Here is a 27,733-nt window from a genome sequence, read left to right on the forward strand (position 1 = left end):
CTCCACTGGGACCTCCAGGGAGGCATCAGAAAACCTTGTGGGGTGCAGTCCATCGACTCCTCTCTGGTGCCACAATTGTTTCCACCATTGTTTAAACGAAGCTCAAGGCAGGGAATGCAAACTGGCTTTATGAGGTGCGTCCCCCCTCCATTTAAAAAAAAAAGCAAAGCAAGTACTGGGGATCAGTTCTAGAGGGATAGAATCGGAAAGTTACATTAAAGGGAAGTTATGTTAAACTTGTATAGAACCTTGATCAGACCACAGTTGGAGTACTCTGAACAGTTCTGGTCTCCATATTGTAAAAGGGATACAGAGGCACTGGAGAAGGTGCAAAAAAGATTTATAAGAATGACACCAGAGCTCAGAGGTTATAACTATCAGGAAAGTTTGAGTAGGCTGTGGCTCTTTGCTCTAGAAAAGAGAAGACCAGATAGAGGTCTTTAAGATTATGAAAGGGTTTGATAGGGTAGACGTAGAGAAGATGTTTCCACTTGTGGCAGAGACCAAAATTAGGGACTTTAAATATAAGATAGTCACTGACAAATCCAATAGGGAATCAGGAGAAACTTTTTTAGCCAGTGAGTGATTAGAAAGTGGAACTCGCTACTACATAGAGTAGTTGAGGTGAATAGCATAGATGCATTTAAGGGGAAGCTAGATAAATACATGAGGGAGAAAGGACTGAAAGATATGCTGATAGGGTTAGATGAAGTAGAGAGGGAGGAGGCTCATGTGGAGTATAAACACCAGCATGGAACTGTTGGGCCGAATGGCTTGTTTCTGTGCTGTAAGTTCTATGCAAATGGGCCTCAGGAAGCGGGCTGTAAATTGCGCGTGTCAGGCAGGCGGGCTGCCCCCTGATTCCTGAGGCCAGCAGGAGAGCAGCCCTCCAGGATCAAACAGAATGGAAGCCCGGGAGTTAAAATTGCCCGGGGCCCATAACACCGTCAATGTCACGGGGACTTGCCACCCAATTCACCCTGATTTAAATCCTGGACAAGTCAAAATCCAATCAGTATGGTTCCAATCTGTCGATTCAATGAAGTGTTAATTGAAAATAAATTCAGGTTTTTTTTGGTATGGTGGTAAGGATCTGGTTTGAATTTGTCACTTTAACGGTTGTCTGTGCTAGTTAACTTGTAAAAGTCGAATTATTATTGGAGAATTATTGGCATAGCTTTCAACTGTGTTGATCAACGCAAAGCAAAGCACAGTGAAAGTACAGGGCATTTCTTGCATAAATAGTGAAACCTGTATAAACAGACACTCCCAAAAAATGGATACCTGCAAAAAATGGACACTTATGGAGAGACACAAACAATTTACGTGGTAAAATATACAAGAGGCACTCTGCAAACACAAAAACTCATAAACTACGAACTACGGACAGCCTTCAATGCACCAAGTACCTTTTACAACTTAAAGCACGGGACACACAGCCTGCTGCAAAGCTGCTCTGTCTGGAGCTTTCACTGAGTCGGGATCACTGGCGTTTTCTCTTTGCAATGTGCTTCCTCTCTGCCCCCAAATTCCCGTGAAGTCAGTGTATGGAGGCGACAGCGGGTTTTGTGAAAACAAAAGGCTTTTGTAGAACGGGGGAGCTCTTTACCCAGCGTGCATAGCGGCAGAGAAACCGCTCTATCTCTGGGATCGAATGCTCGCTCGGCTCTGTCCCGGGGATAGGGCGGTTTCTCTGGGATCGAATGCTCGCTCGGCTCTGTCCCGGGGATAGAGCGGTTTCTCTGGGATTGAATGCTCGCTCGGCTCTGTCCCGGGATAGAGCGGTTTCTCTGGGATCGAATGCTCGCTCGGCTCTGTCCCGGGGATAGAGTGGTTTCTCTGGGATTGAATGCTCGCTCGGCTCTGTCCCGGGATAGGGCGGTTTCTCTGGGATTGAATGCTCGCTCGGCTCTGTCCCGGGATAGAGGGGTTTCTCTGGGATCGAATGCTCGCTCGGCTCTGTCCCGGGATAGAGCGGTTTCTCTGGGATCGAATGCTCGCTCGGCTCTGTCCCGGGGATAGAGCGGTTTCTCTGGGTTCGAATGCTCGCTCGGCTCTGTCCCGGGATAGAGGGGTTTCTCTGGGATCGAATGCTCGCTCGGCTCTGTCCCGGGGATAGAGCGGTTTCTCTGGGATCGAATGCTCGCTCGGCTCTGTCCCGGGGATAGAGCGGTTTCTCTGGGATTGAATGCTCGCTCGGCTCTGTCCCGGGGATAGAGGGGTTTCTCTGGGATCGAATGCTCGCTCGGCTCTGTCCCGGGGATAGAGCAGTTTCTCTGCCGCTATGGATGCTGGGTAAAGAACTCCCCATCCTATTGAGAATTTTACAGTCCATCCAATGACCATTTTGAAAATAAGAACACCTGCAAAAAAAGGACAGCAGATGCCAATCCCTAAGGTGTCCATAATTTACAGGTACCTTCACACGAAGGGATAGATGTACACATGGATGTAAGAATATATAATAAAAACAGAAAATGCTGGAAACACTCAGCAGGTCAGGCAGCATCTGTGGAGAAAGAAACAGAGTTAACGTTTCAGGTCGATGACCTTGCATCAGAACTGGAAGAAGTTAAGAGATTTAACAGTTTTTAAGCAAGCACAGAATCAGGGAAAGGGGACGGGGCGGGGTAGAGTGGGAGGAAAGAACAAAAGGGAAGGCCTGAGAGAGGGTGGAGGGCAGGAACGATTAAATGACAAAAGGGATGATGGTGCAAGGCAAAAGGGAGCAGTAATGGAACAATTAAAGAAACAAGAAATGGGTTTAGAGAAGCTGCAAATGCTTACAGCAGAATCATTACCAACACATGTCCGAAAATATAGATATAGGAATATCGACATATATGAAGGGTGGGACCGATTAGGGACAAAAAAGGAGATCTTCTTGTGGAGGCAGAGGGCCTGGCTGATATTGGATAGGATAAAAATAGATAAAGAGGAGATACTTAAAGGATGGCAGTACTCAAAGTAGAAACATCACCCGGTCCAGATGGGATGCATCCTGGGTTACTGAGGGAAGTAAGAGTGGAAATTGCAGAGGCTCTGGCCACAATCTTCCAATTATCCTTAAATATGGGGATGGTGCTGGAAGACTGGAGGATTGCAAATGTTACACCCCTGTTCATAAAAAGGGGAGTGGGATAAACCCGGCAATTACAGGCCAGCCAGCCTAACGCAGTAGTGGGGAAACGTTTAGAGACAATAATCCAGGACAAAATTAATTGGCACTTGGAAAAGTGAAATGAAAGTCAGCACAGATTTGTTAAAAGAAAATCGTGTTTGACTAACTTGATTTAGTTCTTTGATGAAGTAACAGAGAAGGTTGATGAGGGTAGTGCGGTTGATGTTGTGTATATGGACTTTCAAAAGACATTTGATCAAATACCACATAATAGACTTGTCAGCAAAATTAAATCCCATGGGATTAAAGGGACAGTGGCAGCGTTTCTAAAGGACAGAAAGCAGAGAGTGATGGTGAACAGTTGTTTTTCAGACTGGAGGGAAGTATACAGTGGTGTTCCCCAGGGGTCGATATTAGGACCACTACTCTTTTTGATATATATTAATGACCTGGACTTGGGAATAGAGGGTATAATTTCAAAGTTTCAGATGACGCGAAACTCAGAAATGTAGTAAACAATGTGGAGGATAATAACAGACTTCAGGAGGACATAGACAGGCTGGTGAAATGGGCAGACACATGGCAGATGAAATTTAATGCAGAGAAGTGTGAAGTGATACATTTAGGTAGGAAGAATGAGGAGAGGCAATATTAACTAAATCATACAATATTAAAGGGGGTGCAGGAGCAGAGAGACCTGGGGGTGCACATACACAAATCTTTGAAGGCGGCACAAGTTGAGAAGGCTGTTTAAAATGCATATGGGATCCTGGGCTTTATAAATAAAGGTATAAAGTACAAAAGCAAGGAAGTTATGCTAAACCTTTAATAAACACCGGTTAGGCCTCAGCTGGAGTATTGTGTTCATTTTTGGGCACCGCACTATAGGAAGGACGTCAAGGCCTTCAGGGAGGGTGCAGAAGAGATTTACTAGAATGGTACCAGGGATGAGGGACTTCAGTTATGTGTAGAGACTGGAGAAGCTGGGGTTGTTCTCCTTAGAGCAGAGAAGGTTAAGGGGAGATTTGATAGAGGCGTTCAAAATCATGAACGGTTTTGACAGAGTAAATAAGGAGAAACTGTTTCCAGTGGCAGGAGGGTCGGTAACCAGAGGACACAGATTTAAGGCGATCGGCAAAAGAGCCAGAGGCGACGTGAGGAAATATTTTTTTACACAGCGAGTTGTTATGATCTGGAATGCTCTGCCTGAAAGGGCGGTAGAAGCAAATTCAATAGTAACTTTCAAAAGGGAATTGAATAAATACAGGGCTATGGGGAAAGAGCAGGGGAGTGAGACTAATTGGATAGCTCTTTTAAAGAGCCGGTACAGGCATGATGGGCTAAATGGCCTCCTCCTGTGCTGTACCTACTATGATACTATGACATGTTTTTACATTATTCTAATACAGAATAGGACAGAACAGCTAATATAGCAGAATTGGTTTAAACTGTTTGCTCGCAAATCCTGTCTTTTACCCTCAATGACGCTGGTGACATTGGAGAGGATGAATTTCAGGGCCAAAGACATTGTACTGTAAGGATAGACACATATAGATTATTAAATATATGTTAAAACACATAGGCTTTTAAAACACAGGCTTTTGATCACAGCAGGGTTAAGACAAGGAGATTACTACAATATAAAAAGGCAATAGGTTCCTTTTAGTATAGGGCATAATGTCAAAGGTTTGTACAACAAAGCAATGATAGGAAGTAAGAGTATGATATGACAAGATATGGGGCCCCTCATCCCTGTCTAGCAATCTGTTCAAAGCTCTAAAGGTCATAAAACACGTGGTAGTGTTGAATTCAGCAGGAACATAAAAAGAAAATGGTATAAAAGAAGATGCAACGTTTAATCAGTAGGAACTTTTGCCGACCTTCAAGACCAGGTAACTTCAACAGACTTGGATAAGCCACTCTCACGATTTTCCCCTTGACGTTCTCTACACAGATGGTTTTAGACGTAGGGCTAAATGTGTATTATTCCATCTGAAGTTTTAAGATGAATGTTTTGAAACAAGAATAAATGAAGTTAATTCTCAGACATATTACTGTCCCTAGCTTTTCGAATCTGTTAAAAGGATAAGGAGGGAATTATCCCAGCAATGAACATTAATCATTCAGAGTACTTATCCTAACACTACGATAGAACTGGACAGTGTTCAAGGAAGGTTTACAATAATAATTTTAATTGCAGTTAAACTGAAATTAATAGACATTAATTATTAAATATAAATCTGAATTGTTAATTTGCTATTGTTTTCACAGAGAGCACTGCTCCAATTAATTCCCCACCTTTGCATCTTTAATATAGAAAACAAAATTAAGATTTTCCAGAGAGTGTCCCATCTGAAAATTCTAGTAAGTATTATTGTATAGTTCTGGTTTGCTGTATATTGATAATCTTTTAACTAGATTGTTTTGAAAAACATTTTTCTAATATTACATTATTTCTTCCAGGGAGGAAAGATCATTGATGAAACTATAATTTTTGACAATAATAGGAACAGTGATGACCTTATTGGGAACACTGATGCCTCTAATGGGAACACTGATGACCCTATTGGGAACACTGATGCTTCTAATGGGAACATTGATGCCTCTAATGGGAATCCTGATGCCTCTAACGGGAACATTGATGCCTCTAACGGGAATACTGATGCCTCTAATAGGAACACTGATGCCTCTAATGGGAATATTGATGCCTCTAATGGGAATACTGATGCTTCTAATGGGAACACTGATGCCTCTAATAGGAACATCAATGCCTCTAATGGGAACATCAATGCCTCTAATGGGAATACTGATGCTTCTGTTGGGAACACTGATGCCTCTAATGGGAACACTGATGCTTCTGTTGGGAACACTGATGCTTCTGTTGGGAACACTGATGCTTCTGTTGGGAACACTGATGCTTCTGTTGGGAACACTGATGCTTCTGTTGGGAACACTGATGCCTCTAATAGGAACACTGATGCCTCTAATAGGAACACTGATGCCTCTAATGGGAACATCAATGCCTCTAATGGGAATACTGATGCCTCTAATGGGAATACTGATGCCTTTAATGGGAATACTGATGCCTCTAATGGGAACACTGATGCTTCTGTTGGGAACACTGATGCTTCTGTTGGGAACACTGATGCTTCTGTTGGGAACACTGATGCCTCTAATGGGAACATTGATGCCTCCAATGAGAACATCGATGCCTCTAATGGGAACATCAATGCCTCTAATGGGAGTACTGATGCCTCTAATGGGAATACTGATGCCTCTAATGGGAACACTGATGCTTCTGTTGGGAACACTGATGCTTCTGTTGGGAACACTGATGCTTCTGGTGGGAACATTGATGCCTCTATTGGGAACAACGATGACAACACTGATGGTTTTTTTGATTGGAATGAATACGACAATGATGATTACGACGATGATTATTACGACGTTGATGATTATGACGTTGATGATTATGATGATGATTATTATGATTGTCTTGATTATGTTATGCTTCCTGTTGGACTTGTTAATCTGTTTGCCGCTTTCGGGTTTCCTTTTCCCCAGTGCTTTCTACGTATCAAAAGAACAGAGATCCTTCAAAACACACTGGCACAATTAAGATGCTGTACTGATACAAACCTTCGTGGTTCATTTCAGGTACAATTACCAGTTTAAAAAATTGGCATTCTCTCTGCTGTTTGTGGGATCTTGCTTTTCCATTGACTACATAACAGTGACTAAACTACAAAAGTAATTCTTTGGAATGTCACGAGGAAGGGACATGTCACAAATGATAAGTTTCTTTCTCACTTTTTCTCTCTGTCTGTCTCTCTATATCTCACTGTCTCTCTCTCTGTCTCTCTCGTTCTCTCTCTCCGTCTCTGTCTCTGTCTCTGTGTCTCTCCCCTCTCTTATTTGCTTAATACAAGAAAATAAGAATCTTTAGGAACAAAATGATTTGACTCAACAAGCCAGTCTCTTTTTAATTGATCTCAACCCATCTATTAATCTTCCCTTCATCCCTCCTCTCTTCAGAAATCGATCTTGTTGCCTCTTAAATCTATTTGGACCATCACCTTCAATGGGCCTTCCTTGCTGTCTTATTCCACAAGACTCTTACCCTTGATGTAAAAACGCTTCCTGATTTATCACTCCTAACTTCCTAATTTTTAATTTACGTTCCCTAGTGTTTGAACTCTTTGTCACAGAGAACTATTTACCTCAATCATATTCTTCAAACTTCATAGACTTCTCTTTTCAAAGAGAAGGGTCTGTGCTGGGACCTCAACTATTCACTACACTGTATTTATTAATGACTTAGATAACCAATGGAGAGCCATATATCCAAGTTTGCCAATGACACAAAGATTGGTGGCATAGAAAGTAGTGTCCAATGACACAAAGATTGGTGGCATAGAAAGTAGTGTAGACGGGGGCATAAAATTTCAAAGGGACATTGATAGATTAAATGAGTGAGCAAAGCTTTGCCAGATAGATTTCTATGCAGGTAAATGTGAAGTCATCCATTTTGGACCTAAAAGGAAAGATCTGAATATTTTTTAAATGGTGAAAAGCTAGGAACAGTGGAGGTCCAAAGAGATTTAGGGGTCCCTGTACACAGATCACTAAAATGTAGTACAGGTACAAAAAATAATCAAAACGGCGAATGGAATGTTAGCCTTTATAACTAAAGGGCTAGAATATAAAGGGGAGGAAGTTTTGCTACAGCTATACAAAGCCCTGGCTAGACCACATCTGGAGTACTGTGTACAGTTCTGGGCACCGCACCTTGGAAAGGATATATTGGCCTTGGAAGGAGTGCAGCGCAGACTCACCAGAATGTTCCCTGGGTTCCAAGGGTTAGATTATGAGGAGAGATTACAAAAACTAGGCTTGTATTCCCTGGAATATAGAAGGTTAAAGGGTGACTTGATTGAGGTTTTTAGGATACTGAAAGGAATTGATAGGGTAGATTGAAGGAAACTTTTTCTGCTGATGGGGGAGTCTAGGACAAGGGGACGTAACCTTAAAATCAGAGCCAGGCCATTCAGGAGAGAAGTTAGGAAACACTTCTTCACGCAAAGGGTGGTAGAAGTGTGGAACCCGCTCCCACAAAAAGCAGTAGATGCTAGCTCAATTAATAATTTTAAATCTGAGATCGATAGATTTTTGCCAACCAAGGGTATTAAGGGATATTGGGCCAAGGCAGGTAAATGGAGTTAGGATATGGACCAGCCATGATTTCATTGAATGTCGGAACAGGCTTGAGGGGTTGTATGGCTTGCTCCTGCTCCTATGTTCAATTTCCCTAACTTTTCCTTATCACTTAGATCCCTGATACCCAGAATCATCTTGATTGCTCAGCTCAGTGCCTTCTCAGGGTTAATAATATCAAAGTACCACTGTGTCGGTGTAACTATATGCAGCCCAAAATCTAGGCCAACTTCAGTGCAGTACTGAGGGAGTGCTGCACTGTCGGAGGTGCCATCTTTCGGATGAGATGTTAAACCAAGGCCCCATCCGTCCTTTCAGGTGGATGTAAAAGATCCCATAGCACTATTTCAAAGAAGAGCAAAGAAATTCTCCCAGTGACTGTCCAATATTTGTCCTTCAACCAACATCACTAAAAACAGATTATCTGGTTATTTATTTCATTAGTGTTTGTGGAATCTTGTTTTGTGCAAATTCGCTGCTGTGTTTCCCTACAATACAACATTGACTGCACTTCAAAAGTACATCATTGGCGGTGAAGCACTTTGGGATGTCCCAAAATCATCAAAGGTGCTCTATAAGTGGGGGGCATAAATATAAGATAGTCACTAATAAATCCAATAGGGAATTCAGGATGGGGAACTCGCTACCACAAGGAGTAGTTGAGGCGAATAACATAGATGCAATTAAAGGGGAAGCGCTAGATAGGTACATGAGGGCAAAAGGAATAGAACATAAGAACATAAGAAATAGGAGCAGGAGTAGGCCAATCGGCCCCTCGAGCCTGCTCCGCCATTCAATAAGATTATGGCTGATCTGATCCTAACCTCAAATCTAAATTCATGTCCAATTTCCTGCCCGCTCCCCGTAACCCCTAATTCCCTTTACTTCTAGAAGGATATGTTGATAATATAATCCAGGCTTTCAGATGAGATGTTAAACCGAGCCCCCATCTACCCTCTCATAAAAGATCCCATGGCATTATTCAAAGAAGAACAGGGGAATTCCCCAGTGTCCTGGGCCAATATTTATCCCTCAACCAGCATTATTAAAAACAAACTATCTGGTCATTATCTCATTGCTGTTTGTGGGACCTTGCTGTGCGCAAATAGGCTGCCGCATTTCCTACATTATAACAGTGATTACACTTCAAAAGTACTTCGTTGGCTGTAAAGCGCTTTGGGACATCCTGAGGTCACGAAAGGTATTATAGAAATGCAAGTCTTTCTTTCTTCTTTCTTTTTCTTATTCAAGATGGTCTTGCTTGACAAAAACCATCCTTTTATCAAGAATGAATCTCAAGAGTCTGGAATGTTTGGGTGAAAGTGTCAAAGGGGGCTTTGCAGATCAGAGAAAGAATCTTGGAGAAAATCGTACAGGCGCTTGGTTATGAGCTTTGGCTGAAGTGGCCTCTGTAGCATCTTATTCAATCAGGGTACACATCGTTCACCTGACGAAGGGGGAAGCCTCCGAAAGCTTGTGAATTTAAAATAAAATTGCTGGACTATAACTTGGTGTTGTAAAATTGTTTACAATAATCAGGGTAACAGCAGTGAGCTGACTTTACTTGCATACTTCAGCTGTCTCTTATTGTTCTCTGTAGTCTGTCTCGTGTCAGACACTTCTTGAAATACCTATTTCCTATGTGAAGTCAAAGCCCTGGTGTCCACCAATATACACTCTTGTGTTGTTCTCACCAATAAATGTAGATTTAATCACTCCTGCCCTCCACCCTAACACAGACCTTCCTCCTTTGTTCTTTCCCCACCCCCACTACCTTTTCCCTAACTCTGTATTTGCTTATAAACTGTTAACCTCTAACTTCTTCCAGTTCTGATGAAAGGTCATCGACCTGAGACGTTTACCTCTGTCTCTCTCTTTACAGATGCTGCCTGACCTGCTGAGTGTTTCCAGCATTTGCTGTTTTTATTATGTAGAATCTTGTCAGACTCTGTAAGGTACACAACGTGTCAATCACATTGACAGTGGTGACCAACTTTTTCAATGCTTTTCTTGAATATTTTCCCTCAATTTGACATTCCGATAAGGTACTATTAGTTCATAACCATCACTAAAGGGTTAAAAAGAGGAAAAATAGGAGGGTACAAATCTAAAGAAAATAAGATTGTGCATTTTTAATTCTGGTCTATTCATTACAACTTTTTCAGGTCATGTTTAAGGATGAAATGGCCATTGATGAAGGCGGAGTGTCCCAGGAGTTCTTCTCTGTCATTACCAGGGAACTGTGTACTCAACCGAAGATATTCAAGCACTACGAAGAATCCAGGCTTGTTTGGTTTCCAGAATGGGTACGTGAATCATAGAAACTCTGACAGTGCAGCGCTCACTCAGTGTTAGCCTAGATTTTGTGCTTAAGTCTCCGGAGTGGGACTGGAACCTTCTGACTAAGAGGCGGGAATGCTACCCAATGAGCCACAAGGTCATAAGTCTTGTTATTGTAACTTTTAACTTGCAGAGTTAATATTAACACTTTCTTACTGCACTACTTTGAGAAAATAGATTCCACCATATTTGGTTGATCACAGTTCAACCCATTGTAGTTACACTCCCGCTCAGTGGAAACTTTCAATTTCCTGTAACGAGCTTCTAGTCCCAGTATAGAGACATTGCAGTCAGGAAAAATAGTCAAATCTTAGTGATGTTAACGCCCTTTAACTTGTAATAATGGGCTCAGCCTTTGGAGTGGTGAGAATGTGGAACTTGCTACCACATGGAGTGGTTGAGGCGAGTCGCGTAGTTGCATTTAAGGGGAAGCTCAATAAACACATGAGGGAGAAAGGAATTGAAGGTTCTGTCGATAGGTTGAGATGAAGTAAATAGAGTGGGAAGAGACTCGTGGGGAGTATTAACACCGACATAGACTTGTTTCTGTGCTGTAAATTCTCTGTAATTCTGTGTCATTCAATAGTACCAAGCTGTGTTAAGACTTTTGATAGGAGGATTTATAATATCTGTTTTACCTACACAGGACCCAGAAATCAAAGACATATTTCACCACGTGGGGATTCTCTGTTGGCTCGCTCTATACCATGGCTTTGTTGCAAACTTTCACTTCCCATCGGCCCTGTACAAAAAGCTGCTCAATGTCCGTCCAACCCTGGATGACCTAAAGGAACTCTCACCAATATTAGGGCGGTGAGTCAAATTCAAACATTTTTCTTAACTTCTGTAAAAGGTCTATTGAGCCATCAAGCATATTCTTTAATGGATCTTGTAGTTTGTACTGTTGTGGACTTTCCCCAACATTTTAGTTTGGCTCAATTGGTAGCTCTCTGGGTCATGAGTTCTAGCTCCACTCATAATCTGAGTTCACACTCCAGCACGGCCCTGAATGAGTAACAAGTTGCCACTTTTGGATTTTTAATAACTGCCATTCTCTAGTCTAGTTACAAAATCCAAAACTAGATTAACCAACTATCACAGCTGGATTAACTGACTGCCATTCTCTAGTATAATTGCAGACTCCACATCTGGATTAAAAAAACTATCACAGCTGGATTAACTGACTGCCATTCTTTAGTATAATTGCAGACTTCATGTCTGGATTAACAAACTACGACAGCTGGATTAACAGCCTGGCAATCTTTAGTATAATTGCAGATTCAACAGCTGCATTAACAAACAGTCCAATACTTACAGTGGTGAAGTGGCTCATTGACTGCTTGAAGTGTTGAAAGATCATTATTGCAGGTTACAGATGTTTGGCTGCTATTTTTTCGTCGCCACTAAGGAAGTTGGATTTATCAGGAATTGTATGTTTCACAAGCAGGCATTCCCATGATTCCTCGTAGCTGGGGTGGGGGTTGTTCAAGACATTCAACCATCCCCGAAATTTCTGATTTTTAAAATTTGATCAGACTACTCCTTCTGTCGGAGAAACGTGCCTTGAATCACTTGATAGATCACAGAAACAGCGGATGTTCTCCCAGATCTAGTCAGTTCCACAGTTTAACCAATGAAAACCAATTAGTTGGGCTTGCGTTTCTATCAGTTTGCCGGGATAGTGCAATGAGTAGTAGTGGAGTTATTGACAGACCAACGGCACGTAACCGACCTCTGGACATCGTGCTTTAGAGTTTTTGTCTGACAAGACATGTTTTTTTTTCCCTTTTGATTCGTTCTGTTAGACTAATGGGAATAGTAATGTTTCTGTTTGAACCTTATTGTGAAATTCCTCTTTGAAAAATAGACCTTTTGAAGTAGTTCCGTTTGGTTTGGCAAACTCTTATTTAGGTCAATGGAAAATCTCAAAACTGAGCTTGATAGATTTTTGTTCGGCAAGGGTATTAAAGGATTACATAGAATTACATAGGATCTACGGCACAGAAACAGGCCATTCGGCCCAACTGGTCTATGCCAGTGTTTATGCTCCAAACGAGCCTCCTCCAACCTTACTTTATCTCACCTTATCAGCATTCCTTTCTCCCTCATGTACCTATCTAGCTTCCCCTTAATTGCATCTATGTTATTCGCCTTAACAACCCCTTGTGGTAGCAAGTTCCACATTCTAACCAATCTACTAGTCACCCTCTGGATCCCTGGCCGATTTTGCCCACTCGTGGAACAAACTACAAGCTGGCTTCTCAGAGATCCTGGATATGGAACCAATGGGGGGTTAGATGGAGTTAAGATACAGATTGCCATGGTCTAATTGAATGAAGTAACAGGTTCGAGGGGCTGAATGGCCTCCTCCTGTTCCTACGTTCCCATATCCAACGTCCTCTCCCCATCCCGAAAAGAAAATCCTGCCCACACCACCGCACTGTTCTCAACAAAAAACAGCAAATAGAAATTTCAATCTAATTCCCTGTTCCAGAAGAGGAGCATTAGGATCATCCTTTCTTCTGTCATGTTAGTTTTTCCTTTGGGCAAATCAGTACCTGACATTATTATTTATTAGTGTGAATTTATTTCTGTCCAGCTGCTTAGAATCATAGGAATTTACGCACAGAAGGAGACCAATCGGCCCATTGTGTCTGTGCCGGCCGAAAAAGAGCTATCCAGCCTTATCCGGCTTTCCAGCTCTTGGTCCGTAGCCTTGTAGTTACGGCACTTCAGGTGCATATCCAAGTACTTTTTAAATGTGATGAGGGTTTCTGCCTCTACCACCCTTTCAGCCAGTGAGTTCCAGACCCCCACCACTCTCTGGGTGAAAAGACTTTCTCCTCAACCCCCTTTAATCCTTCTAGCAATCACTTTAAATCTATGCCCCCTGGTTATTGACCTCTCTGCTAAGGGAAATAGATACTCCCTATCCACTCTATCTAGGCCCCTCATAATTTTATACACCTCAATTAAATCTCCCCTCAGCCTCCTCTGTTCCAAAGAAAACAACCCCAGACTATCCAATCTTTCCTCATAGCTAAAATTCTCCAGTCCTGGCAACATCCTCGTAAATCTCCTCTGTACCCTCTCTAATGCAATCACATCTTTCCTGTAATGTGGTGACCAGAACTGTACGCAGTACTTTATCTGTGGCCTAACTAGTGTTTTATACAGTTCCAGCATAACCTCCCTGCTCTTATATTCTATGCTTCGGCTAATAATGCAAAGTATCCCGAATGCCTTCTTAACCACCTCATCTACCTGTCCTGCTATCCTCAGGGATCTGTGGACATGCACTCCAAGGTCCCTCTCTTCCTCTACACCTCTCAGTATTCTCCCATTTATTGTGTATTCCCTTGCCTTGTTTGCCCTCCCCAAATGCATTATCTCACACTTTTTATTCTATTCGTTCATGGGATGTGGGCGTCGCTGGCGAGGCCGGCATTTATTGCCCATCCCTAATTGCCCTTGAGAAGGTGGTGGTGAGCCGCCTTCTTGAACCACTGCAGTCCGTGTGGTGACGGTTCTCCCACAGTGCTGTTAGGAAGGGAGTTCCAGGATTTTGACCCAGCGACGATGAAGGAACGGTGATATATTTCCAAGTCGGGATGGTGTGTGACTTGGAGGGGAACGTGCAGGTGGTGTTGTTCCCATGTGCCTGCTGCTCTTGTCCTTCTAGGTGGTAGAGGTCGCGGGTTTGGGAGGTGCTGTTGAAGAAGCCTTGGTGAGTTGCTGCAGTGCATCCTGTGGATGGTACACACTGCAGCCACTGTGCGCCGGTGGTGAAGGGAGTGAATGTTTAGGGTGGTGGATGGGGTGCCAATCAAGCGGGCTGCTTTGTTCTGGATGGTGTCGAGCTTCTTGAGTGTTGTTGGAGCTGCACTCATCCAAGCAAGTGGAGAGTATTCCATCACACTCCTGACTTGTGCCTTGTAGGTAGTGGAAAGACTTTGGGGAGTCAGGAGGTAAGTCACTCGCCGCAGAATACCCAGCCTCTGACCTGCTCTTATAGTCACAGTATTTATATGGCTGGTCCAGTTAAGTTTCTGGTCAATGGTGACTCCCAGGATGTTGGTAGTGGGGGATTCGGCGATGGTAATGCTGTTGAATGTCAAGGGGAGGTGGTTAGACTCTCTCTTGTTGGAGATGGTCATTGCCTGGCACTTGTCTGGTGCGAATGTTACTTGCCACTTATGAGCCCAAGCCTGGATGTTGTCCAGGTCTTGCTGCATGCGGGCTCGGACTGCTTCATTATTTGAGGGGTTGCGAATGGAACTGAACACTGTGCAGTCATCAGCAAACATCCCCATTTCTGACCTTATGATGGCGGGAAGGTCATTGATGAAGCAGCTGAAGATGGTTGGGCCTAGGACACTGCCCTGAGGAACTCCTGAAGCAATGCCCTGGGGCTGAGATGATTGGCCTCCAACAACCACTACCATCTTCCTTTGTGCTAGGTATGACTCCAGCCACTGGAGAGTTTTCCCCCTGATTCCCATTGACTTCAATTTTACTAGGGCTCCTTGGTACCACACTCGGTCAAATACTGCCTTGATGTCAAGGGCAGTCACTCTCACCTCACCTCTGGAATTCAGCTCTTTTGTCCATGTTTGGACCAGGGCTGTAATGAGGTCTGGAGCCGAGTGGTCCTGGCGGAGCCCAAACTGAGCATCGGTGAGCAGGTTGTTGGTGAGTAAGTGCCGCTTGATAGCACTGTTGACGACACCTTCCATCACTTTGCTGATGATTGAGAGTGGACTGATGGGGCGGTAATTGGCCGGATTGGATTTGTCCTGCTTTTTGTGGACAGGACATACCTGGGCAATTTTCCACATTGTCGGGTAGATGCCAGTGTTGTAGCTGTACTAACAGTTTGGCTAGAGGCGCAGCTAGTTCTGGAGCACAAGTCTTAAGCTGGGATGTTGTCGGGGCCCATAGCCGGATTGAATTCCATTTGCTACTTTTCTGCCCACCTGACCAGCCCATTGATATCTTCCTGCAGTCTACAGCTTTCCTCCTCACTATCAACCACACAGCCAATTTTTGTATCATCTGCAAACTTCTTAATCATACCCCCTACATTTAAGTCTAAATCATTGATATATACCACAAAAAGCAAGGGACCGAGTACTGAGCCGCTCGTTGTAGATTGAAACATCAAAACTGTGGCAGATGGAGTTCATTGTGGGGAAATGGGAAGTCATTTAAGAAAGATAGATCAGAATATTTTCTAAATAGTGAGAAGCCCAGGAACTGTGGAGGAGCCAACGGATTTAGGGGTCCAAGTACAGAAATCAACCAAAAGCTAGTGGACAGGTAGAAAATATCATTTAAAAGGCTAATGGAATGTTGGCCTTTATCTCAAGGGGGCTGGAATACAAAGAGGTGGAAGTTATGTTACAGCTGTACAGAGCTCTGGTTAGACCCCATCTGGAGTACTGGGTTCAGTTCTGGGCACCGCACCTCAGGAAGGATATATTGGCCTTGAAGGGGGTGCAGCACAGATTTAGCAGAATGATACCAGGGCTTAGGGGGTTACATTATGAGGACAGGTTACATAGACTAGGCTTGTATTCCCTTGAATAGAGAAGATTAAGGGATGATCCAATTGAGGTGTTTAAGATGATTAAAGGGTTTGATAAGGTAGATAGAGAGTTGAATATACTCAAGGCTGAGATCGATAGAGTTTTGGACTCTAGGGGAATCAAGGGATATGGGGATCAGGCAGGAAAGCGAAGTTGAGGTTGAAGATCAGCCATGATCTTATTGAATGGTGGAGCAGGCTCGAGGGGCTGTATGGCCTACTCCTGCTGCTATTTCTTATGCTCTTACGTTCTTAAATTATTTCCTCTGGTGGAGGAGGCCAGAATAAGGGGGCATAACCTTAAAATTAGAGCTGGGCCTTTCAGGGGTGATGTCAGGAAGCCCATCGTGCCTGTGCCGGCTCTTTGAAATAGCCATCGAATTAGTCCCACTCCCCCCTGCTCTTTCCCCATAGCCCTGCAAATTTTTCCTTTTCAAGTGTTTATCCAATTCCCTTTTGATAGTTACTATTGAATCTGCTTCCACCGCCCTTTCAGGCAGCGCATTCCAGATCATAACAACTCGCTGCCTAAAAAAAAATTCTCCTCATCTCCCCTCTGGTTCTTTTGCCAATGACCTGTGTCCTCTGGTTACTGACCCTTCTGCCAGTGGAAACGGTTTCTCCTTATTTACTCTATCAAAACCCTTCATGATTTTGAATGGAAGCGGGCTGACAGTTCAGTCGAGCACCAAAAGAGTGCTGCATTATCAGAGATGGATGAGATACTGATCGGAGGCCCCATTCACTTGAACAGCTTCGGTGGGACTTGTTCGAAGAAGAGCGGGAAGTTCTCCCAATGCCCTTGGACAAATATTCATCCCTCAATCGACACCTTCAGCACAGATTAACCAGCCATTTCATCTCATTTACTGCTATGGACCTTGCTGTGTGCAAATAGGCTGCTGCACTTGCTTAAAAGTGGTTAGGCTTCAAACAAGTAATTCATTGGCTGTGAAGCGTTTTGGGACATCTTGAGTACATGATAGATGCTAAAGTTTTTTCATTTTCTTCGTCCAGTCATACAGCAGACTTCTGAAGGGCAAAAGGAAAAAAAAATAGATTTAAAAATGGGAAATTTAATTGTTTATGTCGTCTATTTAAAAAAAAGAATATGCATATAAACATGCTTGTTTAGATAGGCTAAAAGAGCTGGGATGCTACACGTCACAGTTTAGACGATGGTGAAGGGAATAGATTGTGTTTGAGTTGACAGTTTGTTCCCATTAAATAGTCCAGGAGGACCAGGGGTCACAATTTTAAGTTGTATAAGGCCCAGATCTAGGTTAGCTGTCAGGAGGTGGTTCTTTTCCCAGGGAATACTGCGAGGTGTCACAATTGTGTGGTGGGACAGGTTGGATGGACCAGAGGGTCTTTTGCTGTCCGTCATTGTTTGTATATTCGTATGTGTTTTCTTCGACAATAGTTCAGTCAGTAGATTTTCATTAACTTGCTTTTCTTTTTGACATAGAAATCTCCAGGAACTTCTCAATTATGAGTATGATGATGTGGAAGAAATATTCTGCTTGGATTTCACAGTAGGTTGCTCTTCATTTCTCATCTCTCTCTGATTTTCTCCTCTCCCCTCTGAGCTTACAAACTCATGCTGAGGTACGGTCCCACAAGCTCGAGCTGGTCTTCACTTGCGTGATATTTATTCGACTGTTGTGGCTATCACAGCCAAGCCTCACCCTGTGCTCACCAGCATGTGGAGAAACATGCAACCTCCAGCAGGAAGTAACTGTATAGCGGTCAGGGCCCCAGTCTGATGCCCCTCCCGAGTCCCGTGCTGGGGACACTTTGGCCAGCTGCATCATCCTGTTGCTGCCCTGACTCACACCACCTGACCGAACAATGATCAGACGTTGAGCCTGCGACTGTCTGGTCTGTTGTTTGGCTCAATTTCAAAGAGTGGGCGGCGAATTGTATCAACGGACCCATTGGGAAGGCCCAGGTTTATCTTTCTGTCGTCATTACTTTAAGCGGCAGTGGTGAAGTGGTTGAAGGACTGGCCAACCCAGGGGTTGGGCAATCAAACCCCACTATGGCAAGTTGTGAACACGAGTTGAATAAATCTGGTAATATGTGGGATGTCAGCAGTGGGGGGAAAAGATGACCATGACAACTTGTTGTAAAACCCTACTGGGTCGCCAGGGACGGTAACCTGCTCCTCCTATCTGATTTGATCTACGCGTGACTCCGACTATATGGTTGATACTCAAGACCCTTTAAGTGACCTAGCAAGCCACTGAGTTACTAGGGATGGGCAATAAATGCGGCCTTGCCAGTGTCACCCACATCCCAAGAAGAAATAATAATAAAAAATTAATCAACTGCTTAAATTATATTTTATTCATAGTCTCATTTTTTGTTGTTGTAATTTTCCCTTTTCTTTTAAATCAACAGCAACTGCAAAAGAGAGAAAATACTTTAGAAAAATGGGGAAACAAAAGTTATGCTCCCCCCCGACCTCGTATCGGTGATTTTTAAAGCTGGTGAAAGTATTTGACTCACAAAACCCCTATTCTCCACTGCACCCTCTGTACTCATATTAACCAATCAATTTGTAGATCAGGGATTGTAATTAGTCCAAATGTATAGATCTCAGTTTTCCCAGTTATGTGAAAGTCAGTTGCAAGCCTAGCTCTATTGCTCCCGACATGTCCAGACACAAAACTGTGAGCGATATTATCGTTTAGCAGTAGTTCCACCATCCTGCAATATCATGGGGAGTAGGGTTGCCAACTCTGGTTGGATGTATTCCTGGAGGTTTCAACACATGACCTCCTGCCTCCTACCGCCCCGTCCTCACGCTCCTGTTATTGGTCACCCAACACGTCCATCCTTGCAACGCACCACCTTCCCATCCCAAGTGTAAACCGGACAGACTCTTTGTTACTCGATTGGATGCTCCTTGACTGTCAGTCAAACAGCCAATTTTCCCATCTCCAATATTTTTATAATTAATAAATGGAAGCGCTCAAAGAAAATGAAAACAACATACAATTTATGATTTTTCTCCCTTGGTGTTGCTCGCAGCAGTGTCCTGGAGATTAAACTTTCATTCCTGGCGACTCCAGGCCAATCCTGGAAGGTTGGCAACCCCTTGTGGGGAGCCACACTCAAAGGGAGCAAGGGTTGGAGAATCAGGACGACTAATGTTGTAGCCCTATCTCGGACCCACGCTCCCTGTGAAAGTGGCGCCTGACTGGGAATGCGGGAGTTGGAAACTGCCTCTTTAACGCATTTGCATCAAATTCCTTTCTCCTCTATTCTAACGAGAGAGTTGACCAATTAAAGTAATGGGGGATAATTTTGACTTTGGGTGATAGTGTGAAATGGGTGCTATTGATTCAGCCGCCCGGAATACATCTCTCCCCATTTACATTTTCAGAAGTCACTGGCGGCTCGATCGATATATCACCCATTTTACAATGTCATCCAAAGTCAAAATTACCCCTGATGAGTTAGTGCCTCTGCTGAAATGGAAGCCTGACAATTTTGATACAAACGCATTAAGCGTTCGAAAGATAAAGTCATTCGCGGTCATTTCTAGGCTTGTTTATCTCTTGAGTGCAACAAAAAAAAGTTATTTTCACACCTTTTCATTTGCTTTCTTTGCATTGTCTCTTTCAGATAAGGAAAGAAATGGATGATGGCTCAACAGTTGAGTATCAACTTATTCCAAATGGTAAAAACGTTCCTGTACAAAAACATAACAGGTAGTTCCTCCTTTTTTAAAAAATAGAATGGTTTATTAAAAAAATTTCTCTAATCTGGTTATTTTATCATTGTATAGTACCCACCTATTTTATTGCAGGACCCTGGTCAATACATATCCTGCTCCAGGGGGTGAGACAGTCTAGACTAAGAAACTCTCCATAATGACCATTATTTACAACTAGTGTCATTCTTTGATTGATCATGTAGTGATTCAAACAGGATTGAATGATGGCCGTGGCTCTCGCCTCTGCGTCAGAAGGTTGTGAGTTCAAGTCCCTACTCCAAAGATGTGAGCACAAAATCCAGGCTGACACCGAGGGAGTGCTGCACTGTCAGAGGTGCTGTCTTTTGGATGGGACTTTAAATCAAGGCACCGTCTCAGGTGGACGTAAAAGATCCCATGGCACTATTTCGAAAAACAGCAGGAGAGTTCTCCCTGGTGTCCTGGCCAATATTTATCCCTCAACCAACATCACTAAAAAAAATGATTCTCTGGTCATCATCTCGTTGCTGTTTGTGGGAGCTTGCTGCGTGCAAATTGGCTGCCCCATTTCCTACATTACAACAGTGACTACACTTCAAAAAGTACTCCATTGGCTGTAAAGCGCTTTGGGACATTCTGAGGTTGTGAAAGGCGCTATATAGATAGAGGTGTTCAAAATCATGAATGGTTTTGATAGATTAAATAAGGAGAAACCGTTTCCAGTGGCAGAAGGGTCGGTAACCAGAGGACACAGATTTAAGGTGATTGGCAAAAGAATCAGAGGCGACATGAGGAAACATTATTTTATGCAGGGAGTTGTTATGAGCTGGAATTCGCTGCCTGAAAGGGCGGTGGAAGCAGATTCAATAGTAACTTTCAAAAGGGAATTGGATAAATACTTGAAGGGAAAAAATTTACAGGGCTGTGGGGAAAGAGCGGGGGAGTTGGACTAATTGGATAGCTCTTTCAAAGAGCTGGCATAGGCACGATGGGCTGAATGGCCTCCTTCTGTGCTGTAACATACTATGATACTATGATATAAATGTAAGTTCTTCTTCTCCCCTCTCACAGAGAGAAGGAATCCCTAACTCTTGCCTGGCAGTCCGTTTTCTAGTCCTACAGTCAGTTGGCAAGTCTCAAACTGAGAAAGAAAGAACTTGCGATTGTAAGATGCTTTCCACATCTTCAGAGTGTCCCAAAGAGCTTCAAGCCAGTGAATTACTTTTGAAGTGCGGCCACTGTTTTGTTTTGATTTAATATGTTCTTGAGATGTGGGCAACGCTGTCAAAACCGCAATTTTATTGCCCACCTCTAGCTGCCCTGAGAAGGTGGAGGTGGGCCTTCTCCTTGAACCGTTCCAGTTCATATAGGCAAATCTGGCAGTCGATTTGTGCACATCAAGATCCTACAAACAGTAAATAAGATAAATGACCAGGTAATCTGTTTTGTGGTGTCAGGTGAGGGAAGAGTGTTGGCCAGGAATTCCATGCTAAATTGGGCCAGTGGGCCGATGAATGGCAGATGGAGTTTAATTTAGATAAATGTGAGGTGATGCATTTTGGTAGATCGAATCGGGCCAGGACCTACTCCGTTAATGGTAGGGCGTTGGGGAGAGTTATAGAACAAAGAGATCTAGGAGTACAGGTTCATAGCTCCTTGAAAGTGGAGTCACAGGTGGATAGGGTGGTGAAGAAGGCATTCGGCATGCTTGGTTTCATTGGTCAGAACATTGAATGCAGGAGTTGGGATGTCTTGTTGAAGTTGTACAGGGCATTGGTGAGGCCATACTTGGAGTACTGTGTACAGTTCTGGTCACCCTATTATAGAAAGGATATTATTAAACTAGAAAGAGTGCAGAAAAGATTTACTAGGATGCTACCGGGACTTGATGGTTTGACTTATAGGGAGAGGTTAGACAGACTGGGACTTTTTTCCCTGGAGAGTAGGAGGTTAAGAGGTGATCTTATAGAAGTCTATAAAATAATGAGGGGCATAGATAAGGTAGATAGTCAAAATCTTTTCCCAAAGGTAGGGGAGTCTATAACGAGGGGGCATAGATTTAAGGTGAGAGGGGAGAGATACAAAAGGGTCCAGAGGGGCAATTTTTTCACTCAAAGGGTGGTGAGTGTCTGGAACGAGCTGCCAGAGGCAGTAGTAGAGGCGGGTACAATTTTGTCTTTTAAAAAGCATTTGGACAGTTACATGGGTAAGATGGGTATAGAGGGATATGGGCCAAGTGCAGGAAATTGGGACTAGCTTAGTGGTATAAACTGGGCGACATGGACATGTTGGGCCGAAGGGCCTGTTTCCATGTTGTAACTTCTATGATTCTATGATTCTATGATTCTATGATTTTCTTCAAATAGTGGCATGGGATCTTTTATGTATCCCTGAACAGGCAAACAGCAAAAGGATGAATAACTAGGTAATCGGTTTTCAGTGGTTTGATTGTGTAGATGGGAGCAGGAAGTTACAAAGGGACATAGACAGATTAAGTGAGTGGGCAAAACTGTGACAGATAGAGTTCAATGTGGGGAGAGTTTGAGGCCATCCACTTTGGATCCAAGAAAGACAAATCAGAATATTTTCTAAATGGCGAGAGGCTAGGAGCTGTGGAGGGGCAAAGGGATCTGAGTGTTCAGGTACACAAATCATTAAAGGCTAGTGCACAGGTACAAAAAGTAATCAAAATGGCTAATTGAATGTTGGCCTTTATCTCAAGGGGGCTGGAATTCAAAGGGGAGGAAGTGAAGCTTCTGTTGTACAGAGACTTCAGCTTGGGGCGACGCGCCTCAAGGAAGGAAGCATTGGTCTTGGAGAGGGGACGGCGCAGATTCACCAGAATGATACCAGGGCTTAAAGGGTTAAATTATGAGGCCAGATTGCACAAACCTGGCTTGTATTCCCTCGAGTTCAGAAGGTTGAGGGGTGATCTGGTGTAATTCTCTGGGTCGTCAATGCGAGGATCTATGTTAAGATTAGTTTGCAGGTGGCTGGCTGGGTTGTCCTAAATGGATCTTCCTTGTGGTTTCAGTCCATGCCTGGTTGGCCTAAACAATTTACATGGGGTCCTTCACATTGCTGAATTTAGCAATCTGAAAATATAATTTCCTCTGTCATCGGGAGTTGGAGCCAGACCAGCTCAAAACGTATGAACACTAGCGAGCAGAGATACGTTTTCTGGCCATTAACATTTTACTAACTGTGATGAGTCTGCTGTAGGGTTGCCAACTCTGGTTGGATGTATTCCTGGAGGTTTCATCACATGACTTCCCACCTCCAACCGCCTCGCCCAGTCAATCAGCCTTTTCTCCCCCCACCTCCAATATTTTTAGAACTAATAGACAAAAGTGTTCAAAGATAATGAAAAAAGCGCACTTTTTTAAATGATTTTTCTCCTGGGTTTTTGCTCACAGCACGGGAGATTCATCTTTAAGTCCAAGATGAGTAAAGTCTAAGACTAAGGCGGATCAATGGAATTAAGATACAGATCAGCCATGATCTAAATTGAATGATGGAACAGGCTCAAGGGGCTGAATGGCCTCCTCCTGTTCCTATGCAACATCTTCAGTATTTGAACTACTTGCTGTATTAGGAGATGGAAATCTCCTGCATCAAAATCCCATTCCACTATATGGAAAACAGTTCAAATACTGTCGACATGCCGTCGATAAATTAAATGGAATATGCACCGTCATTTCAGACTCGTCTCCTCTGGCTGATACATTTTAAACTTCGAAGTGTCTATTGACACCACTGTGTCAGCCAGTGAGTTGGAGGCGGGATGGGACTTACAGCAAGACTCACAGCAAACAATCTATTTTACAGCAAACAAAGTCTATTTACTCCACAAACAGCAAATAGAATCTATTTAAACTGCACACTACAACAAATGGAGTGTATTTAAACAGCGCACAACAGCAACCAGTCTATTTAAACAGAGTCTCCATGAACTACAGCAAACAGAACTCATGACCAAAACTACAGCAACTTCTCCTAATAAAAGCAGGATTATTTCTCCAGCGAAATGCAGTGAGTGGAGGATAGTCACATAATACAAATTACGTGCGTAAAATCAATCCCAGTTACTTACAGCAGTGCGGTCTCCAGGTGTGATTGACGGGGGAATTACCCAAACATCTTCATTCTGGCCAGGAATAGTGGTGTCACTACATGCAACCTTTAATCTTAACTGGTCTTTGTTGTTCTCAGGATTGTCGCTGGGTCAGAAATTTTAGAACCCGTCGATGGGTCGTCCATTACAATTTCCAGTTTGATTGACGCCCTTTTGTGATTTTCTGTTTCAGAAAGCAGTTTGTTGATGCCTACGTGGATTATGTGTTTAACACGTCAGTGGAGAGACATTTTAAAGCCTTTTCAGGAGGATTTCGATCGGTTTTCCCATTGCCAGTTGTAGATATCTTCCTGCCCCATGAGCTGATGGCTGTTGTCCACGGAAACACCAAATATGACTGGCAACTGCTGGAGGAAGTAAGTTGCTGCGTTTCTGGTCTTCTGCAGTTGTTGTTTTTGCGTATTTAACCGTCACCCTGATCTGCGCACGGCAAACGCGCAACAATGGGGTCGATGGAAACCGGCGTTAACAGAGCGGTCAGGGCCTCAAAACGGGGTTGGTAGACTTACCGTTCCATTGACACCGTCGCTGTGGCCTCCGCCATTTTGTAAGGGGGCTGCCACTGAACACCCGCTGCCCCAGTCTGAGACGGACGGTAGGCCTCTCTGGCCCATTGTCTTCGGTCCCTGCCACAAACTCCATTCCCTGGCCACCGATTCCATCCCTCTCCCTGACCACAGCCTCAGGCAGAACCAGACTGTTCACAACCTCGGCGTCCTATTTGCCCCTGAGCTGAACTTTTGTTGGAAATATGCTACTATTAATGTTACCCAGGGCTGTTAATCCTTCTTAATAATAACTTCTACAATGATTCGGGCCGAGTGTGTCCGAACATGCAAGCTTTATTATAGACACAAGAACAACGTTCTAATGCAGTTATACCAAACAAACAAGCATTTATATAATAACATTCTAACACAGTTATATCAAATAAACAAGGATGGTACAACCTGTCCCTAGGAAGTTTCTAGCTGATCAGGCCTCTTATCGTAGGGTGTGTGGGCCTTCACCGTCCCGAGAAGCTGCTTCTAACTTTTAGCGGGACAGTGTCCCAGTTTATATATCTTTCTGAAGCATAGTTGCTTCTAGTAACTTAACGACATTAGTCCCATGATGTCATCTGTCCTGAACATCTCCCCGCCCCGCCCCCCCACCCAGGGTGCCCTCTTTATCCATTCTATGGTGTTAACTGTTGCCCATCCTATCTAGCTTATGGGGGAGGGACATCCCCTGATCTTTCTGTGCATTTTGATTGTTCGGATGCATACATTTAAGATGTCTCATCCTGTATATGCCAATCATGAAGGTTACCTAATTATCTGAACAAAGCCCCCGCAATTAACATAACAGGATTAGTCTGTGTCCAAGTCCTGAGTCTTCGATTATGCCTTGGGACATTTTGTTATCTGTCCCTGACAATTTGGTCTTCAGTGTGTCTGTTCACAGTTTTATTGTAAACAATTTTACAACACCAAGTTATAGTCCAGCAATTTTATTTTAAATTCACAAGCTTTCGGAGGCTACCTCCTTCGTCAGGTGAACGATGTGAAAATCGAGGCGTTTCACATCGTTCAGGTGACGAAGGAGGTAGCCTCCGAAAGCTTGTGAATTTAAAATAAAATTGCTGGACTATAACTTGGTGTTGTAAAATTGTTTACAATTGTCAACCCCAGTCCATCACCGGCATCTCCACATCACAGTTTTATTGTCTTTGCAATATTCTCAAACGCTTTGCCTGATGTCAGGCCTATCATTTCCTGTGGCTTGCTGGCTCCCTTTATAGTCTCACAGATGCGAGTTCTGCCCTCAACCTCGCTTTTTAGCTAAGTGCCTGATGCTTTGCAGGATGGGATACATGACTACGATTTGGTCTAGAAATCGTATTTCTTACATCTTCCGACCCCATATCCTCCCCATCACCAAGGCCGCCTTCTTCCACCTCCATAACATCGCCCATCTCCGTCCCTGCCTCAGCTGATCTGCTGAATCCCTCATTCATGCCTTTGTTACCTCTAAACTCAGCTATTCCAATGCTCCCCTAGCCGGCCTCCCACCTTGCACCCTCTGTAAGCTTCAGCTCATCCAAAACTCTGCTGCCCGTATCCTAACTCGCACCAAGTCCCGTTCACCCATCACCCCCTGTGCTCGCTGACCTACATTGGCTCCTTGTCCGGCAACGCCTCGATTTTAAAATTCTCATCCTTGTTTTCAAATCCCTCCATGGCCTCACCCCTCCCTATCTCTGTGACCTCCTCCAGCTCTACAACCCTCCGAGATCTCTGCGTTCCTGCAATACTGGCCTCTTGCGCATCCCCAATTTTAATCGCTCCACCATTGGTGGCCGTGCCTTCAGCTGCCTAGGCCCTAAGCTCTGGAATTCCCTCCCTAAACCTCTCCGCCTCTCTCTCCTCCTTTAAGACGCTCCTTAAAACCTACCTCTTTGACCAAGCTTTTGGTCACCTTTCCTAATATCTCCTTAAGTGGCTGGGTATCAAATTTTGTCTGATAATCGCTCCTGTGAAGCGCTTTGGGTCGTTTTGCCATGTTATGACGCTCTATAAATGCAATGTTGTTGTTGTCATCGTCGTTGTCGTCGTCACCAGGAGTCATATCTTCTTTCATTGAATAACATTGTTTGTGAAACAGCTTTATGGAAATATGTTTTGTGCACAGCGATACTTCTGTTAATGCCCGTTTACGTCTGTACACTTTCACAGCACACGAAATACAAGGGTTACACAGAGGCTGACAAAGCCATTGTCAATTTCTGGGAGATGTTTCATGAGCTGCCAGAGGAACAGAAGAAGCATTTTCTTGGTGAGTGGTCTTGCTGTGTTTCACTATGTAGAACAGACAATATTCCCTAGAAATCGATAGATCTTTTTGCTAGCCAAGGGTATTAAGGGATATGGAGCCAAGGCGGGTAAATGGAATTAGGATACAGATCAGCCATGACCTCATTGAATGGCGAAACAGGCTCGAGGGGCTGAATGGCCTCCTCCTGTTCCCATGTTCCTGTGTTCCTAAGGGCTTATCCAGCAAGGAAATATTTTGAGAATAAAGAATTCTCAAAATTATCCCTCCTCAGTCTGTCCACCTCATTCTTCCAACCTTATTGCAACAGTTGTATCTTGAGACCTACTTTTCAAAGTCTGATATTTTGCTGCATTGTATAAGAGGACAAAGGATACCTGTAACTGAGTGACAAGGCATGAGTGTGATCGGAGGTTCAGACGATTTTGTAATCAGTCCTAAAGAATGATATCCTTTCGCCATCTATGACTACATCATGGATAAATCTATTGACATTCTGACATGGAGAGAAAGCTGGCTTATGGGCGGAATCTCCTTCCCTTTCACCAAAGCCTCCCCATCCCGCCACGCAGTCCATCACTGCCCCACCCAAATTACTGTGGTGGCGGCATAGCCCATATAACCAAGTCCCACCATCGCCTCTCCCTTACTCCTCTGGCACCCTCTCCTGCATCAGCCGTGGCTCAGTGGGTAGCACTCTCGTCTCTGAGTCAGAGGTTCAAGTCCCACTGCAGAGACAAAATCCAGGCTGACAGTCCCAGTGCAGTATTGAGGGAGTGCTGCACTGTTGGAGGTGCTGTCTTTCGGATGAGACGTTAA

The 27,733-nt window shown here is 43.8% G+C and overlaps 1 protein-coding gene across 1 annotated transcript in view; it reads left to right on the forward strand.

Moving 5' to 3' along the window:
- The window catches only part of LOC137321766 (probable E3 ubiquitin-protein ligase HERC4), a 75,533-nt gene that overhangs the window by 44,526 nt on the left and 3,274 nt on the right, over positions 1-27,733 (forward strand). The window contains exons 16-23 of the mRNA XM_067984446.1: positions 5,393-5,485; positions 5,585-6,778; positions 10,501-10,641; positions 11,322-11,488; positions 17,731-17,797; positions 19,896-19,981; positions 24,273-24,456; positions 26,818-26,917. Coding sequence (XP_067840547.1) covers positions 5,393-5,485; positions 5,585-6,778; positions 10,501-10,641; positions 11,322-11,488; positions 17,731-17,797; positions 19,896-19,981; positions 24,273-24,456; positions 26,818-26,917 — 2,032 coding nt within the window. The remainder of the gene's footprint in view (positions 1-5,392; positions 5,486-5,584; positions 6,779-10,500; positions 10,642-11,321; positions 11,489-17,730; positions 17,798-19,895; positions 19,982-24,272; positions 24,457-26,817; positions 26,918-27,733) is intronic.

Source organism: Heptranchias perlo, chromosome 1, assembly GCF_035084215.1.
Source record: "Heptranchias perlo isolate sHepPer1 chromosome 1, sHepPer1.hap1, whole genome shotgun sequence".
Classification (NCBI taxonomy): domain Eukaryota; kingdom Metazoa; phylum Chordata; class Chondrichthyes; order Hexanchiformes; family Hexanchidae; genus Heptranchias; species Heptranchias perlo.